Source organism: Hypanus sabinus, chromosome 21 (assembly GCF_030144855.1).
Source record: "Hypanus sabinus isolate sHypSab1 chromosome 21, sHypSab1.hap1, whole genome shotgun sequence".
In the NCBI taxonomy this organism is placed as follows: Eukaryota; Metazoa; Chordata; class Chondrichthyes; order Myliobatiformes; family Dasyatidae; genus Hypanus; species Hypanus sabinus.
The window spans coordinates 40,915,833-40,936,134 of NC_082726.1; the positions used below are offsets into that span (position 1 = coordinate 40,915,833).

General features: G+C 42.3%; 1 protein-coding gene across 1 annotated transcript in view; it reads left to right on the top strand.

Moving 5' to 3' along the window:
* Positions 1 to 20,302, top strand: part of LOC132378985 (pro-neuregulin-3, membrane-bound isoform-like) — a 695,506-nt gene that overhangs the window by 500,548 nt on the left and 174,656 nt on the right. Inside the window, exon 2 of the mRNA XM_059946404.1 lies at positions 14,125 to 14,254. Within this exon, the coding sequence (XP_059802387.1) occupies positions 14,125 to 14,254 (130 nt within the window). The remainder of the gene's footprint in view (positions 1 to 14,124; positions 14,255 to 20,302) is intronic.

Sequence of the window (20,302 nt, forward strand, 5' to 3'; positions counted from 1 at the left end):
CTCAGTCAGAAGGCACATTAACTGGTATGGTTCTGCAAAATGTGGTAGAACAAAAAGATAAACAGATCCTGGAAGCAGTGGAGCAAAACCAAAAGGTCTGCCTCCTTGTTAATTGAAGCATAAAATATAAAATCTGCAAACTCCTGCTTGAATTGTATAAAACACTGGTTAGATCATCGCTAGAGAACAGTGTACAACTCTGCCCATCCCAATATACAGGAAAGATGTGACATCAATAGAGAGGGTGCAGAGGAGATTTTTCCAAGGATAGAATGACTCAGATGGGAATATATTTTTAAAAATCTAATTATTAAATATTTAAATAAAATTATAAGAGGGTTTGACAGGATAAGTATGAAAGAACTGTGAGTGGTTAGGTCAATAACTCAGACCAAGTTCCAGGAGTCATTGTTTGAAAGACTTGATAAGCAGAAGTCCTCATTGTAATTAAAGTATACTTGGCATGCAAGCCCTGATCTTAGCTCCACAAATAGATATAATCTCAATGCAGCTCAGTGTCAGGCAAGGTTGTATCATTGGCCGGATATGTTCCTCAGTCATTCTAGCTTTGATGATGTAGATCACCTCTCCATCAAGCTTCCCGCTGCAGTGAGGCTAGTCTACAATCTGTGTCACCTCTACGGCAGGATAAAGGTTACTTCTAGCTCAATCGGCAAGCTACAAATTGCAGACAACACTTGTGTAAGCACGTTTACAAACTCCAAGTCATCATTTACTTGGTCACTTAATTGCATGAGAGTATGGGACTTTATATTGGCAAATCAGAGGTCCTCTACCAACCTGCCCAGGGAGTCATCAGCTTCTGTCAATAAAGATCTTGGAAAATGTACATTGCTTCCCAAACCTCAGGAGCCATCGATAAGGAAATTCATCACCTTCACCTCTAGTACTATGTTTGGCCATCTGAGGAAAAGAGTATTTGACTATCAAGACCGCAAACCTGAAACAAAACTAATGATCTGCTAGAAAGAAAATAAATGTTGCTCTGTGGATTCAACAATGCTATAAGGTTAAACTTGAAATAATCGAGTCAAAGAAGGAAATGTCTATTTTCCAATGCTATGTTCAGGAACCTTGAGATGAAACTGCATTGCAGACAACCTTGTAGTTAATATTCCTTGTACACGGAGCACTGCTAGGAGAAACAGGAATGGAAGTTGATACAGATGTTCACCAGAAGAGCTGAACTGCTGGGCTCTGGTTGGATTTTGAGTGCTGACAGTCTCACATTACTCCTTGCACATTGATGTTAGCACAACCCAGTCACTGTGTACCTTTGTTCTAGACTATAGGTGTCTTCAGTTGAACACTTCCTTAGCTTCATTCTACATCTGACAGGTGCTGTTATGTCCTGTGAATGTTTGTGGAGGCAATGTAGAACAAGCTTTATTCTGTAGATAAAAGAGAGACTGCGGATGATAGAAATCGGGAGCAATGCACAAACGTTGGGAGAACTCAGCAAGACAGGCAGTGTCTATTTACTTTAGTCTGTATTTACTCAGTATTCAGAAGCTTTACTCTGTATTTAACCTATCTTGTATGGGCACCATGGGAGTGTTGATTGGGCCATGCAAAAGGAAGCTTACTCTATTTAAACCATGCTACTACTGCTCTGGGAATGTTTGATTAGAGAGAGCTGTAATCAGTGACTAACCATCCTCTACCTAACCTGGAACTATTTGATAATTCTATCCAGAGAACACATGCATACGCTGTATCTAACCTGTACTGTACTGCATTGGGTATTTGATATAGAGTTCAGAGGGATCTTTATTGTGTGTTTAACCTGTGCTGTGTTTGCCCTGTGGGAGTTTGATCAGACAGTGTAGAGGAAGCTTATGTTGTAAATTATGCTATATGCATAATTATGCATTAGATGGGACAGTGCTGAGGGACTGTACTAACCCATTCTATTCCTGCTCTGGGAGTTTTGCATCCCTCGAACATTCATCCTTCACCTCAAAGTGAAAATGCAGCACAAACTACCCACCCATCCCATCAGCCGTGCCCTGCCCCTTGCAGGGAGGGTCTGCAATTCCCACGATGGGCTCATCAGTCTCCTCAGGACCACAGAACCAGAGTGGAAGCAGTCCTGAAGGCTTGGAAGTGGAAGGAAGTTTAATATAGTTAATGTTAAGGAGCATTTAATTCCATTAAGGAACAGCTGATTAAAAAAAAACACTGGCAATATTTGGCGTAACGGATAGAAATGCTCGCTTCTTCTCTAAAGAAGCCGTCTTTTATAAGAAGGCCTCTGGAGAAAGATATAATAAGCTGCACAGTGCCCAAGCGAACCAGATGTATCTTTTGTAGGCAGCCGGCTGGATGAAACACCCACCGTGAGCCCACTGCTGATTAATGCATACAGGTGAGGCCTGAAGCCTTGAAATAGATTTTTATGACAGAGGGGCTGTGATCCAGTTAGACCAAAAGCCTGAACTGGAATTTATGGTCTGGATTTCGGGCTGGTGTAAACCAGGTAACACATGACCTGTTAATACTTATCTAGGTTCAGGGAATTCAATAGGGCAGCAATCAGATAATACAGGCCTGTTGTCAAGAAGCGATTTTGTCTTGAATACCTTGCACTTTATCATTTACCTGCACTGTGAATTTTTCAGTAGACTTTATTCTGCATTGTTATTGTTTTATTTTAATCTAGTAATCTACTATAGAATGATTTGATCTGTATAAACTGTATGCAAGACAAACATTTCACTGTATCTTGGTACATGTGACAATAATAAGTCAATACCAATACAAAAAGGAATGCAGGAATAAATTGTTGGAATATGGCACCAGTTTTGCAATGAGCAATATTATTTTGATATTTAGGAAGTGTGAAATCATTCCTTTCTGTTGGTTGGATAAAAACTATGACTTTTTTTCTCAATTTTATTTAACTCCGATTCACTGTTAAATTGTAAATTGGGGCCCAGATTGAAGGGGGTTAGAACATAGAACATAGAAATCTACAGCATATTACAGGCTTTTCAGCCCACAATGTTGTGCTGACCATGTAGCCTACTCTAGAAACTGCCTAGAATTACCCTGTCACATATCCCTCTATTTCTCTAAGCTCCAGAGTCAAGTTGTCTGTGCCCTATTAACAGTATTAACAGTGCCCTAGCGACACTGTTATCGTTATCAGTAAATTTTAACCCAAACAAGCTTCCAGCACCCTCTTGCAACAAAGAAACATTCCTACTTTTAACAAAACAAAGAAGCCATTTTGAATAACAGACACAGTAACAAAGAAAAAGAAGAATCTCCCTTTACACTCATGTTGAGGTGAGTTTAACATTCATTCATTAGCATAGTTAACGATATTTGAACTAGCTGGCTAGCTGCTAAGGAGCCACTCCATTGATGTCCTACGTGGATGAGGCCAAGCTCCCTGTAGACTTGCTTAAAGTTGTAATAGAATAAAAAAATGGCTCCATGATAATATAATGTAACATAACATAAGTACATATTTTAATGTCACATTTTCTGCATATACCCAACTTGGTTTACAGATTAGACAAAATCACTAAACAAAGTATTACATACACACTTGGAGGTCAACCTAGGCGGGGTGGGGGTGCTACCTCCCTGAAATGAGTTTTTCCAGAGTGGGATGTCTGAAGCTGCTGGAAGAACTCAGAGGGTCAAAGGTCAGGCACCATATGTGGAGGGATATTTGTGGACTTTTGATGGAACCCATGTCTCCAGCTGTACTAGCTGCGCCTCTGGGCCATTTTCAGGACCCGACAGGCTGTCGGTGCTGGTACTACCTCGTCGCTTCTTGATGATGGACCATGAAATCCTGCCGTTCTTAGTCACCTCTATTTGCAACGCTTCTTCCAAAGATTGTTCAACATGAATTTGTCTGCTGAGGGAAACCCATGCCTGAACTGAAGGCATAAGACTTGCAGGCCCAGAGTTGATGTTGAAGTCTCCAGGGGCTCTGTGTCTCACCGGGGAAAGAATCACACAGATATGGACGCAAAGTGGGGAAAGGATTCTACAGACACTGAGTCGCACTGGAAGAAAGTCCCACTGACACTGACTCAGTGGGAAAGGGATTTTACAGCCGTAGGGTAGAGTTCCCATTGACATTCACTGGGGAGGAGGTTCCATAGATACTGAGTGAACTAGGAGAGGGATTGACAATCCTTTGGATGAATTTGATAGGTTTGGTGGCAACTGGGCTGGAGATCTGTTGATACTTCAGTTTGAAACCCTGCACCAGTCCTGATATAGGGTTGTGACTCAAAATGTCAACTCTTCCCCCACAGATGCTGCTCAACGTGCTCTTCCTCCAGCAGATAGTTTGTTGTGCCAGACTCCAGCATCTACAGTCTCTTGTGACACCAGACTGGGAAAGGGATTCATTGGTCACTGGGAATGGGCTCCCACAGATACTGACCCCCTGGGGACAGTGCTCTGGGTCCCTTAGAGACTGATCATAATAATTGGACATAGAGGGGAAGTTCAGAGCCTCTCCTCCACTTAATTTATCTTCATCCATTGCCCAGTGTTTATTTCTCAGCAGACACACCGAAGCTTCCCAGTCAAAGCTCATTATCTATATGTTTAATTACAAGCTCAGGCAGCACATATTTTACCTAATTCAGCTAAGATCCCAGGTGGAGTTGTCAGTTTAATGAGGAATGGAAAAAATTGCTGTGAGCTAATGCCAACAGCAGTCATGAGTTGGAAGAGTGGTGGAGAGCCAGGTTGTGAGTGGATTTATTACCGGTTAGGAATGGGGTTTCCAGTCCCCTCTGCACCCTCAGTTTTCATGTAGGGGCTTAATCTGCCCTTGGTTTGTGGGCCAAAACTTTGACCAGCACTGATCAGTTACTGAAAGCACAGATCATTATCATGGTCTGTCCCACTGACTGATCACGTGCTTGTTGATTTGCTCAGACCACGCTAACACAAGTGACACAGCCGGGGATTTTGAACTGAAATCTTTAACTCTACAAATCTCTGGTGAGACCGCACTTAGAGTATTGTGTTCAATTCTGGTCACCTCATTAAAGGAAGGATGTGGAAGCTATGGAGAGGGTGCAGAGGAGATTTACCAGGATGTTGCCTGGTTTGGAGAACAAGTCATATGTAGCAAAGTTAGCAGAGCTGGGACTTTTCTCTTGGAGCGTAGAAGAATGAGAGGGGACTTGATAGAGGTCTACAAGATTATGAGAGGCATAGATAGGGTGGATAGTCAGTACCTGTTTCTCAGGGCACCAATAGCAAACACCAGAAGGCATATGTACAAAATTAAGTGAGGGAAGTTTAGGGGACACATCAGGGGTAAGTTTTTTACACAGAGGGTTGTGAGTGCCTGGAATGACTTGCCAGGGATGGTGGTGGAGGCTAAAACATTAGGGGTATTTAAGAGCCTCTTGGACAGGCACATGGATGAAAGAAAAATGGAGGGTTATGGGGTAGTGTGGGTTTAGTACTTTTTTTTAAAGGATTATATGGGTCAGCACAACATGGAGGGCTGAAGGCCTGTATTGTGCTGTAATGTTCTATGGTTCTATGGAAATCTCCGACGCGGACTACCTTGTACTTTTCCATGCACCGCACCAAATGAGCGGCGGGTAGGGGAATCAGCCAGGGCTCCTTCCCTTAACCACTGCGCAGAGAGCCTCGGAGAAGAGAGTGGGGAGAGGACTCCAGCCTCCCGTACTCTATGTGTATCTTGGTGCAGGGAATGTCATCGATTATGGATCAAAGGGTCACTAAAGCACATGAAGTTCATTCCCTCAACTCTTCCCTTCCTCCTGCATCTGCCCCTATTTGCATTCACATCCCCACAAGCCTTGTATTTACACAATCTCACTGCTTTCCCTTTTATAGAAAAAAGTCATTCACACATTTCAAATTAATTCATTCACCCCCACCGATCTTTGATCTTCTCAAAGGAGCCATTGTTATTATTAATATATTATTATTAATGACTTCTTGATCCATTTCAGCTGTGTATTATTTCTTTCAGTCTCCTTTAGATTAGCCTGGAAAATATCCAATATCACATATCTTTATGATATTCTCTTGTGTTGGTTGACTGTGTTTGTGATTTACATAGACACGATTTTATCTCCCAATTCCATGATACTGCACACTTTTGCTAACACTCTGGCATCCTGTTTACAAATGTCACGTTTGTTCCGAAGTGTTGACACTAAACTGTATCATGTTGTTTGAACTGCTTCTCGACATGACTTGAATCACAATTCCATGTTTCACCTCAAAAACATCTTGTTTGCTTTCTCCGCAATGCATCGCCAAGTTATTGCGGAACAGGGTGTCATCTAGGTAGGAAACTTGCTAACCATTGTCTCAAACCTGAACAACCCCCCCCCCCCCCCCCCTCCCCGTTACATTTGTCTCTACTCTGCTTCTTCAGTCCCCAGTGTCACCATTTGATGCTGGGTGAAACAAACATGTTAAAAAATGAACAAAACTGAAGGTGGTTTTCTATGTCTAACGGCAAACCATAATATGAGAATATGAATGTTAACCTTTCCATGGAGCACCAGAGCACAATATAGAGCTCAACATTTTTCACTCCAGTCTATTTTGAGTCATTGATCACAATTTATCAATCTCCTTCTTACAATGTTCAACGGGTATCCCTTAAAAAGGTCTCATTAACACTTTCCTAACTCCGCAAAATTTTATTTGCTTTCAGAAATGTTTACATTTTCCCCTTCCACCCTGCTGTTATAAAACTATTGAATGATACCCTCATACGGTAAAATGGACTCTTGACCTCACAATCCCCTTTGTTATGGCCTTGCATTTCATAGATTAAAGAAAAGGTAAAGGTGAGCTCTATTTGTCACATGTATGTTGGAACAGAAAGTGAAATGCACCGTCTGTGTCGAATTGATTGAGCAAGGATTGTGTTGGGCATCCAGCAAGTGTTGCCAAGTTTCCAGTGCCAACGTAGAATGCCCACAACTCACTCGCGCTAACCATATGTCATTATGAAATGTGGGAGGGATCCAGGCAGTCACGGGGTTAGCGCACAAACTCCTTACAGACAGTGGCAGGAATTGAACCTCAAGCTTTTGCTGGAAAGCTTTGTGCTAGCCACAACATTCCCATGTTGTCTGCCTGTACTGCACTTCCTCTGTAACCACAACACTTTATTCTGCATTCTGTTGTTTTCACTTGTATGACTGTACCTCAATGCACCATGGTAATTAAATGATCTGTATGGATAGCATGCAAAGCAAAGGTTTTCACAGTACCTCGGTACGCGACAGTAATGACCAATTTACCCTTTTTTTAACTGGTTGTAATCCGTTTAGACCCATTTGCTGCTCAGGATGTCATATTATTTCTTGTATTTTTTTACAAGATAGAAGGCTAACTCTCATCAGTCCCTTCCCATTTACTTTCCTGCACTTTATTGTATCTCACATGTCCATTAATTCACCCTGGTTCTCCTGCCAGGGCTAATTTATTGTGGCCACGAACCCACCAACCAGAATGTGTTTGAATCGTGAGGGGGAACGGGAACTCTGGGAGAAATCCATGCAGTCGTAAATAAGGACTTGCAGACACCGCACTAAAAGCACCAAAGGTTAGGGGCAAATCCAGGTCACTGGATCTGTGAAACAGCTGCACCATTTCACCTGCAAATAAATTATTTATGAAATGCACTTGTTTCTTCTGAGCCATTTGAGTCAACATTGTTTCTAATACTCAGCTACACCCTTCTGCTGTAGTTGTGTATGTTATTTCACGATCATCATAAAAAACAGTGAGAGATAACTTGTAAAAACACAAAATGCTGGCAGAACTCAGCAGGCCAGACAGCATCTATGAAGGCCAGACTCCTGATGAAGGGTTTCGGCCCAAAACATCGTCACTACCTCCTCCCATAGACGCTGTCTGGCCTGCTGAGTTATGCCAGCATTTTGTGTTTTTATTTATTTCCAGCATCTGTAGATTCACTCATGTTGCAAGAGAAAACTTGTGATATCTTGTCCATTGTGGCTTATGAAATGTCCTGCTGTAGAATAATCTGAGCTTCCTTAATGACTTATCGCCTGGTAGCACTCACATCGACAGTGATGAAATGCTTAGAGAGGTTGGCCGTGACTAGACTGAACTCCTGCCTCAGTAAGGACCTGGACCCATTGCAATTTGCCTATCGCCACAATAAGTCAACAGCAGACACAATCTCAATGGCTCTGCACATGGCTTTAGACCACCTAACACAAACACCTATGTCAAGATGCTGTTTGTCGACTATAGCTCAGCATTTAATACCATCATTCCCACAGTCCTGATTGAAAAGTTACACAACCTGGGCCTCTGTACCTCCCTCTGCAATTGGATCCTCAACTTCCTAACTGGAAGACCACAATCTCTGCAGATTGGTGATAACATATTGTCCATGCTGATGATCAACACTGGCACACCTCAAGGGTGTGTGCTTAGCCCAGGGGTGGGCAAACTTTTTGACTTGTGGACCACAAAGGGTTCTAAAATTTGACAGGGGGGCCGGACCAGGAGAAGATGGACGGAGTGTTTTGGTAATACATCTCATAAGAGAAAATAAAATATCATGGGAGATATGTAGAAAACATGTGCTTTAATTTCAATTGAAAATGAACAAATGCATTGCTACAAAATATCTGTCTTTGAAGTCCCATGGTATTTAGCTATTTATTGAAATGACTTTTAAAACACTGAAAATTAAATGAATAAAATACAGCTTTTTTTTAATAGTAACAGTTATTATTTTAAAGCACTGAAAATTCTGTTATCCTTCAAGATATTATCATCATCACTCTCCTCCTGACTATCTTTATTTCAAAAATGGTAGGAGATGTAGGTCTACTTGTCCTGCTCCTTCTTATTCAATTGTCCCCTGTGCCAAAACTCAACAACGACCAGCACAAGGGCAGAACAGTGACGGCGCGCCAGTATGCGGAGCGCGTTATTTGATCTGGAGCGCATTTTTTATTTTGAGAACGTACGTGCACCTGCGCACTACTCATGTCCATCACTTAACAGAAATGACATGTAACATGTAAGGCTTATTGAAAAAAATATTTTCAAATGCATTTTTTACATAACACAACGAAGAAACTTATTTTTAATTTCAGTGGGAACAGTGTTGTTGGTCTCCCTTTTTAGCCAGCGCATCAAAGTCTGGATTTAGTTTTGTTGTGGCGATTCTCAGGATGGATCTGAGGTGTTGGTCAGTTAACTTGGATCTGTGGCTGGCTTTGTTGATGTTCATGACGCTGAACGCCTGTTCACACAAATAGGTCGAGCCGAACAAAGAGTAAAGCGCAAATGTGGAGTAATACGCTGCACCTCAACAAAGGTCAATGTATATAGAGTGCGTCATCTATTGGGAAAACGCCGGAATTGCAGGGAAAAAACGTTAACAAGGTTTATTAATATAATTTCATCAAGTTCTGCAGGCCAGATTAAAAAGCTTAATGGGCCACATATGGCCGTAGTTTGCCCATGCCTGGCTTAGCCCATTGCTCTACTCTCTATATACCCATGACTGTGTGGCTAGGCATAGCTTAAATACCATCTATAAATTTGCTGATGATACAACCATTGTTGGTAGAATCTCAGGTGGTGACAAGAAGGCGAGATATGCCAACTAGTGGAGTGGTGCCGCAGCAACAACCTGGCACTCAACGTCAGTAAGACGAAAGAGCTGATTGTAGACTTTAGGAAGGGTAAGATGAAACAATACATACCGATCTTCATAGAGGGATAAGAAGTGGAGAGAGTGAGTAGCTTCAAGTTCCTGGTGTCAAGATCTCTGAGGATCTAACCTGGTCCTAACATATCGATGTAGTTATAAAGAAAGCAAGACAGCAGCTATATTTCATTAGGAGTTTGAAGAGATTTGGCATGTCAACAAATACACTCAAAAACTTCTATTGATGTACTGTGGAGAGCATTCTGACAAGCTGCATCACTGTCTGATATGCGGGTGAGGTGTTACTGCACAGGACCAAAAGAAGCTGCAGAGGGTTGTAAATTTAGTCCACTCCATCTTGGGTACTAGCCTACAAAGTACCCAGAACATCTTCAGGGAGCAGTGTCTCAGAAAAGCAGCGTGCATTATTAAGGACGTCTAGCACCCAGGGCATGCCCTTTTCTCACTGTTACCATCAGGTAGGAGATGCAGAAGCCTGAAGGCACACACTCAGTGATTCAGGAACAGCTTCTTCCCTTCTGCCATCTGATTCCTAAATGGACATTGAGCCCTTGGACACTACCTCACTTTTTTTTAATGTACAGTATTTCTGATTTTTGCACATTTTTAATGTATTCAATATATGTACACTGTAATTTATTTATTCATTCATTCCTCATCTATATTATGTATTACATTGAACTGCTGCTGCTAAGTTAACAGATTTCACAACACATGCTGGTGATAATAAACCTGATTCTGATTCTGATTGTCATTTCACACTAAGGTCATTTTGAGTGAAGAGCCATCTGAGATCAGTTGTTAAATAGTCCTGACACTGTTCATCAACATGCATGTCCCGTATTGGTGAAAACCTTGGCTCATAGAGTCAGGAAATCACATAGCATGGAAATAGACCTACAGTCCAATGTCCATGCTAACCAGTATTCACCCTTCTGCCCAATCCCATCTCCTGCACTTTGTCCATAGCATACCATTCCTAAGTGATTCGTCTAGACTCTCTGCTTCCCAGCTTCACCCATGCTCTCTCCGCAGTGTCTTCCACAAACCTACGACACTCTTGGTGAAGAACATCCGCCTCATATCCCATTCTGCATATTGACGTTGCAAAGTTGCCTTATTGTTAACTGTCTGGTTTGATGTTATTTAGTGGACCCCATGCAGTTGATCAATCCTGTTCAGTTTTGGTATACCAGAACTGGGTATTGCCCGTTACTTTGATGTGGTTCCACCAGAATTCCATTTCACTCTAATTACTCCCACGCTTTCTCCAGCTGTCACTTCACTGCCTCTGAAACAAGTCAGGGCTTATGACAGATTGCCTTCACACTTGGTTTTATATGATTATGGGTCTCAAAACCTGCAACAGCAGTAAAACACCCTTGAACCTTTCCACATTCTTTCCCAGTGGTACGTCTAAGTAAGCTTGCTGAAGATCTTCCTCCAAACTTAATTCAATTTTCTGAGCAATTCTTTGCCCATCAATTTTGGCCAAATAATATAGTCAACTACAACCGTCAATAATTCTGTCTATTGACCATTATCGTGCATTAAACATCCCAACTAGCCAAACCTGCGTTAATTCTCTTGAATATATCTTCAACTTCACTGCACAGGAACATGGCTGAAACACTTTTTCAGTAGCTAGACAAGTCCTTGCCAATTAGTCAGTGTATTGACTATTTACCATGCCTTTGTCTTGAAGAAACTCTTTGCTGTCATTGCTGGTGGCATAAAGTGAACATCAGCAAATTTATCCATTGTTCACTCAGGTCTCAGTACTGCATAGCCTTCTTGTTTGTGGCTGGTTGCTGTGCAAGTTTCCCATCTGGAAACAAATCACATTATTGGATTTGCTGTATTAATTAACTTAGGTTTAGACTTGCATGCTGAGTAAATATGTCCACTTTTCTGACAACAAAAGCATTTCTAACAATTTTTAATTGCCTCACGTATGGTGGATGACTTCCATTATTTCTGTAGCAACAATTTGTGGGTATCTTTCCCACATTCTTTGAAACTTTGGCTTCGTCATCATTACAAACATTTAAGTTGGAGAAAGTTTCAAGATTGGATCAAGAATTAAGGAGAGAATGGGGAACATGTTTAGGATGGCCACAGTCAATCATAGTCATACTGAAGAGCAAGGCAGATTTGAGGAGCCTTATGGCCTACTCCTGCTCCTATTTTAAGGTCTTGTGTATATTGTCTTTGTATCTTTATGGGTGAAGAGGTAAACTTTTCTCAGTATTTTCTCCATGAAAGTTTCTAGATCATTTTGAGCTTCTGCACACTTAGTAGCTTCAATTGAATTTTTTGCATTACTTATCTTAATTTAACATTTTAATATATATTAATAGACTTACTGTAGTTACAGTAAATTCTTTGTGTATTTGTCATGTATTGCAATGTACTGCTGCCACAAAGACAAGAGATTTCATGATATATGCCAGTGATATTATGAGGGGTGATTGATAAGTTCGTGGCCTAAGATACAAGGAGTCAATTTTAGAAAACTGAGCACATTTCTTTTTCAACATAGTCCCTCCAACATTTACACACTTAGTCCAGCAGTCGTGGAGCATACGGGTCTTGGACCTCCAGCAAGTGTCCTCAGCATGGGTGATTGATAAGTTTGTGGCCCAAGGTAGAAGGAGATGAGTTATTAACTTCAAACTTTCTGCATTATCACTCAGAGTTGAACTGCATGTGCATGTAACGAGAGCTGTATAACTCATCTCCTTCTACCTTAGGCTACGAACTTATCAATTACCCCTCGTAATCCTAATTGTGAACATTTTAGGAGCAGTTTCTTTCCTTCTGCCATCAGATTTCTGAATGGTTCATGAACTCATGAACACTACCTCACTATTCCTCTCTTGCACTACTTATCCATTTAATTGTTATTGTAACTTATAGTAATTTGTTACGCTGGCACAGAACAACAAATTTCCTGACTTAATTCAGTGACAATAAACATGATTCCGGAGGCAGGCTGTGCTTTCTAACTGCCTCATCATTCCTTGTCCCTAATCTGTAACCCGCTGGAATTTTGTGTGCGACAGGAATGATCCATTTCCTTCTCCACGGTTCTTCTCAACATCTTTGGCTCTCCAAGGCATTAATAGAATTGTAAAACGTGGATGATCCGTACCACAGTGTTCTGGAGCCACTCATTCTCAGTATCACTGTTAATCTCCACTGTGTTATTTGCTTTAAAGGAACATTTCCAAGAATTCACGTCATACCCTTGATTGTACACCCAAGCTTCTAGTGTACCTCTGGGCTCACCAATGTGGTCAGAACTTCACAATGCAGATGCTGCAGCTAGAATGCAGTTCTGCCCAACCCATTTGCTCAAATCTGCATCATCTTCATCACCAGTTCGTGATGTATGTGTGCGCTCACTCACTCACTGCGTACTACGGTGAATATTGAGCGTGAAGAGAGATGGAAACTGGCTAGAATTTGCAACACATGTATTCCACACTCCAGCTCCTTCTGCTTCTGAACCTTCCACTCATCATATACAAACCGTGCACCCTACAACTGCTGCCTCTAAACACCAAGCAGCAGTTCCCAGATAGAAAGTGGTGAGGTCAGCCAGGGGTTCCTGCTCTGGCAGGCCAGGGATAAGGGCAAGGAAAAATATCACAAATAACATCTGAGAATATAGGAATGAGCTAATTGTTTAAATTAAGCTGATTTAGAGGCACAGTGGAGCAGTGAATCTTAGACCTGCACTTACTTTGGGCCTGATTACGGTAGTGTGTCAGTGGAAATAGTACCTTTCAGTGTACGTTTTAATGTACACGTAATAAATGATCTTTGATCTTGAGAAGCCTGGTGCCCAGTAGACTGCAAGCTCATTGTGTCACGGAGCCAATACTTAGACTATAATGAGTGTCACTACAATTAATTGTTGATGATTTGGTGCCAGGATCTTGCAAATGATCTACAAATGTTAGATTATTCCTGGAGAAAGGTTGAGGAGAAATTCTTGATAGAGCCACTACACTCAGATGGTGCAGCACAGAGATGGTGCCCAAGAAACTGCACGACAAGCCTGTGTTGGATCTTGTGAATGATTGAGTCTGTGACCGAGCCTCTCTTTGGGCTTTTGTCTCTCTTTGTAGCTGCATTAGGGGTGTTGTTATCAGAACAAGGTGCTAGCAAAAAGAAACAAAGCAGTGTTCTCCTTGACAGTACTCAATGCCTTACTCTTCGTGTGAGCGTACACATGACCCTGTGTGTCCTGTGTGATTCTGAATGTAACTTGTTTGCAATTCTGTGTGTGATCCCAATCTGACCATGTGGACATCTCTGTACATGACCTGTCTGTGTATGTGATCCTGTGTTTGAGTATCAGCTACTGACCCTGCTGTTCTCTATCCTTGCAGCCACGACCACCTATACAACAGAGAGGTCGGAGCACTTTAAGCCGTGCACAGATAAGGACCTCGCCTACTGCCTGAATGAGGGAGAGTGCTTCATCATTGAAACCCTCACTGGAAATAACAAACACTGCCGGTAAGTGAGCTGCACCCCAGCCTGAAGGAGCTTGAGCTTCTCCGAGACGCAGCCAGTGACAGAGCAAAAACTGCAAGCGTGTTCCTTCAATCCACGTTGTAGACTGAAGTGGAATTGAATTGATCATGGAATTTTCAATTTCAGCCAGCAAACAACAGGTGGATTCCTGACTTGCAAACTATTAGTCAGTGTGACATTGAGTTCCCGGTTTATTCACCCAGTGTAGCATTTGAGTGGTTCCCATTTATCTCAGCTGTTTCAGCACTTAGAACAATCCAGGACAGTACAGGCCCTTCAGCCCACAATGTTGTAACTCTCTGGAATTTTGTGTGCAACAGGAATGATTCATTTCCTTCCCCACGGTTCTTCTCAACATCTTTGGCTCTCCAAGGCATTAAGTAGAATTGTAAAACGTGGATGATCGGTATCACAGTGTTCTGGAGCCACTCATTCTCAGTATCACTGTTAATCTCCACTGTGTTATTTGCTTTAAAGGGACATTTCCAAGAATTCACGTCATGCCCTTGATTGTACACCCAAGCTTCTAGTATACCTCTGGGCTCACCAATGTGGTCAGAACTTCACAATGCAGATGCTGCCCAATCCATTTGTTCAAATCTGCATAAACTACTCCAAGATTATTCTAGTGTTCCCCTCATGCATGGCCCTCCATTTTTCTTTCATCCATTTGCTAATCTAAGAGTGTCTTAAATATCCTCTAGTGCCACCACTCTCTGTGTAAAAATCCTATCTCTGACATACCATGTAAATCTGCCTCTAACCACATTAAAATGATGCCCTCTTGTATTAGTCGTTACCATCTTGGGAAAAGGGCACTAGCTGTTGGCTCCATCACCTTGTACATCTCTATCAAGTTATCTCTTGTCCCCCTATACTGCAAAGAGAAAAGCCCTATTTTGCTCAACCTTCCCTCAAAAGATGTGCTCTCTAATCTGGGCAACATCCTGGTAAATCTCCTCTGTACCCTTTGTGAGTTTCTATGTCCTTCCTATAGTGAGATGACACAATATTCCAAGTGTGATCTAACCGGAGTCTTATAGAGCTGTCACGTTAACTCTCAGCTCTTAAACTCAGTCCCCTGACTAATGAAGGCCAACACACCATACACCACTTTAACCATCTGTTTGGAGGATCTATGGATGTGGTCCCCAAGATACCTCTCTTTATCCACACTGCTAAGAATCCTGCCATTAACTCTATACTCTTGTTTTCAGATTTGACCTTCCAAAGAGTATCATTTCAAACTCCATCTGCCACTCTTCAGCCCAGCTCTACTTCTTATCAATGGCCTATTGCAACATTTAACAACTTTCTACACTATCCGTACCCAACTCATTAATAACAATCACAAAGATCAGGGGTCATGAATCAGATTCCCTCTAGTCACAGGTTCTGTTGAGTGACCTCCGAGATTCAGGGCTCAGCCGGACAAAAGAACATAACAAACAGAAGCAGGAATCATACGTTCAGCCATCACACCCTCCCCCTGCCTACCCAATCCATGAGCTAGCTCTAGCACTTAATAGATGATTGGTTACCTCGGCCCCTCTTTCATCACTAACCATTTTGCCCTCAATTACTCTAGATCTGCACAGCATTGTGAATCCATGCCTCTTGGCTGTAGAATTCTGAACAGTCTGCATCTTGTAGGTGAACAAATTTCTTTTCATTTCAGGACTCAGTGGCCAATCCCTTATACCCCCTGGTTCTAGACACCAGTCATGTGATCCTTCTTCTCTGCATCTTTTATTGTTAAGCCCTGTTAGAATTTAAAGGAGATAACCTCTCATTCTTCTCAACCCGGGAGAGGTTCACCCAGTCTTTCCTCAGCAGCAAACCTGCCCACACCAGGAATCAATTACTGTCCTCACTGCTGGGCATTCTTGCCTGGAGGCATAGTCAAAATTCAAAGTCAATTTATTATCAGAGTACATAAATTTCACCTTATACAAATATGGGATGCGTTATCTTGCGGGCATCCTCAATAAATCCAATAACCATAATAGAATCAATGAAAGACCCCACCTAACTAGTCAGACAACACTGTGCAAAAGACACCAAATTGTGCAAAAAAAAGAATAAATAGAGAAGCAATAAAAATCGAGAACCTGAGATGAAGGGTTCTTGAAAGTGAGTCCATAGGTTGTGAGAACATTTCAGTGATGGGCAAGTCAAACTGAGTGATGTTATCCCCACTAGTTCAAGAACCTACTGGCTGAGGGGTGATATCTGTTCCTGAACCTGGTGATGTGAGTACTGAGGGTCCTGTACTTCCTTCCCCTTGGCAGCAGTGAGAAAGGAGCGTGACCTGGGTGGTGGGGTCCCTGAGGATGGAAAGAGCATCCATCATCAGGGCTTAATGATGTGGAGAGCTTTACCTGTGATGGACTGGGTCATATCCACTACTTCTTGTAGAATTTTCCATTCAAGGCCATTGGTGTTTCTATACCAGGCTGTGATGCAGCCAGTCAATATACTCCCCAGCAAAATCCATAGAAGTTTGTCAAAATTTTAGCTGTCATGCCAAATCTTAATAAACACTGCTAAGGAAGTAGAGGCACTGCCATACTTTCTTCATAATTGTACTTACATGCTAGACCTCTGAAACGATAACACTGAGGAATTTAAAGTTGCTGACCCTCTTCACCTCTGATCACCTGATGAGGACTGGCTCATGGACCGCTGTTTCCTCCTCCTAAAGTCAATAAACTGTCTTAGTAACACTGAGTGAGAGGTTGCTGTTGTGGCACCACTGATCCAGATCTTCAGATGCTCTCCTCGATGCTGATTTGTCATCACCTTTGATTCAGTCACTGTGAGGGAGGAAGCAAGTCATAAACACAACACAAAATTATTGGATGCTTCATTGCAAGTAAGTAAAATGACCAACACATAGTTTTAGAAATAATGGCTGAACACTGTTGCAACTTTAGAAAGTATTTCAAACATTTGGGTCAATTACAGGTAAGGAAATTGGAGTGATCTTTGCTGTTCAAAATCAAATCAGGTTAAGCTTAAATTAAGGTGCTGCAGAATGCGTAAGCAACTGGTCCACGATCAAAATGGCTGCTCATGTAACACTTAGCCAAAGATTTGATCATTTATTTGTGGAGTCTGGATGTAGCTGGCAAAATGAGCATCCCTAAATGTCTTTGGGACCTGCTTTCTTCAATCGTTACACTCTTTCTGATGAAGGTGTTGACACTGCACAGAGTTTCACGATGTGGAGCTGATTACATTAATGGACTGGCAACATATTTGCATGAAATGGTGGAGCCGATCCTTCAGGAGGTGGTGTTCCCTTTACACTTTCTTTCCCTGACCTTCCAGCTGGCTGAGGATGTGGGTTTGGGAGGTGTTACCACAATACTGATGCAAGAAACTGCAGTGAATTTTGTGAAGGATGCAAACCATAGCTACTGCACGTCAGTGATTGGGGGATGAATATTTTGCGTGACGGATGGGGTGCCAACCAAGTGGACGGCTTTGTCTAGATGGCATCAAGCTTCACGACCATTGCTGGAGCTGCTCTCAAACAGGTAGGTGGAGTACATTGCACGATGTGTACTTTGCAGGTGTTAGAAAGGCTCTGGGCTGTCAGGAGGTGAGTCACTGTTCTAGGACGCCAAATCTCAAACACAAAGTCAAAGTCAAGATGAGCTCGAATTTGGGTGCTGTGGAAAGCTTAAACAACAGGCTCATGAACAAACTGGTTGCTCATGCAACACTTAGCCAAAGATTTTTTGATAATTCTTTAGTGGAATCTGGGTGTAGCTGGCAAAGAAAGTGTTTCTGAATGTCCTTGAGACGTGCCACTGCTGTGACCCAGTTCGATCCCCACCTCAGGTGCTGTCTATATGGAGTTACATGTTCTCCCTGTAACGGTGACCTTCCTTCGCACGCTCCCATTTCTTGTCACATCCCAAAGTCATAGAGTAAATATAGTGCAGAAAAGAGAGATTGTCATCTGCACAAGTATATGTATGCACATGTGCAATGAGGCATTTGCTTACAACAGCATCACAAGCATAGAGCATCAAATCAGCAGCATTCTCCATGAAAAAACAAATTAAACATAATTTTTATAAGAAAGAACACAATTAGGCCAAAACTGACTGTTTTAGTGCTAAGTGATCGTGGTGTTGCTATACTCTGGAGAGTAGAGTTGTGCCAGTTGGTTCAAGAAGTGAATGACTGAAGGGAAGTACATGTTCTTGAGCCTGGTTGTGTGGGACTTCAGGCTTCAGTACCTCCTGCTCTATGGTAGCTGCAAGAAAGATGGGTTTGTCTGTATGCTGGGGTTTTTAATGATGAGCGTTGCCTTCTTGAGGCAGGAACTGCTGTAGATATTGCCAATGCTGGGGAGGAACGTGCCAGTGATGTATTGTGCAAACTCTATTCATCTCTTGTAATTATGTGTTGTGTAGTCGTAGCAGCTCCTGATGTTAATGTTGGAGGACTAGATGATGGTAATACTGGTGAATATTGAGGTTAGTGGTTAAACTGACAACCACTGGAGAAGATCCTTGCCTTGTACTTGTGCAGCCAGACAGTTACTTGCCGGAAATAGAGGTCTACATATTGGGCAGTACTGTCTGTTGTAGTCTAAGGTGAGATCGGACCGGCTGAGCCCTGGCAGCAGATTAGAGGATGGACGAGTACCTGGAAATTCTGACCTCAGAACCATCCGTTCACTTGGCTGACGTTACTGTGATGAAGCCCACCAGCATGGAATTCTAACCTTGTCCTAAGCCAGCCCTGTTCACTGTACACCTGAAGCAAACCTGGATGGGTTTACTGACCAGGTTCAGCACTCAGGAGCTAAGGCAAAAGGAGATTAGATGTGGAACTGCTGACAATCCACTCTAGCAAACTAATTCAATCTCTAGTTTAGGTGCTGTCCATGTGGAGTTATGGGTTCTCCCTGTGACTGTGAGTTTCCATCATGCGCTACCATTTCCTGCCATATCCCAATGTCACTGAATCATGCAGCGTGAAAAAGGCCATTCGGCCAAATGGTTAATGCTGACCAAGATTGCTATCCAAGCTAGTCGCACTTGCTCACGTTGGTCCCATATCCCTCTAAATCTGCCTTAGTATCAGTTGAACTCTGTCTTTTTGTGTGTTTCCCCCAGCTGTCAGTCTGTGGTTTTGTATTGCCATGTGCTCCTGTCCCCGCTCCTGCTCTACTCCGGCCCCTGTATCACTGAGTACTCCGTCTTTCATCTGCTTCTCATTATTACCTGTAGTGCTCCCACTTGTATCTCATTGTGCTCCACCTATCATCTGCCTCGCTGTTTATTGCTCAGTGTATTTCAGTCCTGTGTTTTCACCTGTTTTTTTGATGGATTCTGCCAGTGAATTTTCCTGAGCCTTTCCAGCATTCGTATCTGTACTCTGTCCGTCTGAATAACGACTCTGCCTGTTTCCCAATTCTGGTTTGTGGATTTCTCTGGATGTTTTGATCTCTGTCTGAACTTTGATGCCGACTTTGTTTGCACCTTGGGATTTGTTATTCAATTAATATCACAGTACTGGGTCTGTGACTGGATCCCTGCTCCAGCACTCTAACAATTATGCACAAATCTGTCCAAGTACATTTTAAATGTTGTTAATGTCTCAACCACTTTCTCTGGCAGCTCATTCCACATACTTATCATTCACTGAGTGTAGAAATTCCCTTTCAGGTTCCTGTTATATATCTCCCCTCTCATAATAGACCTGCATACTTTGTTTTTGATTCCCCTTTCTTGGGAAGAAGATTAGGTGGATAAACTAGCAACTGTAAGTTCACCTGACTGGTGGAATCTGGAGGGGAATTAGTTAAATGAGATTAATGTAAGATTGGTGCGGATGCATATCTGGTGGTCAGCATAGATTCAGTGGGCTGAAGGGCCCATTAGTGTTTGTGTGACCCTTTCAATGAGCCAGTATTCGCATGATGGGTCATGTGGCTGATAAAGCACCGGGTGATTCTATAATTCAGATTTGTTTTTGTACATAGTCGAAGTTGTCTGAGTGGGTATT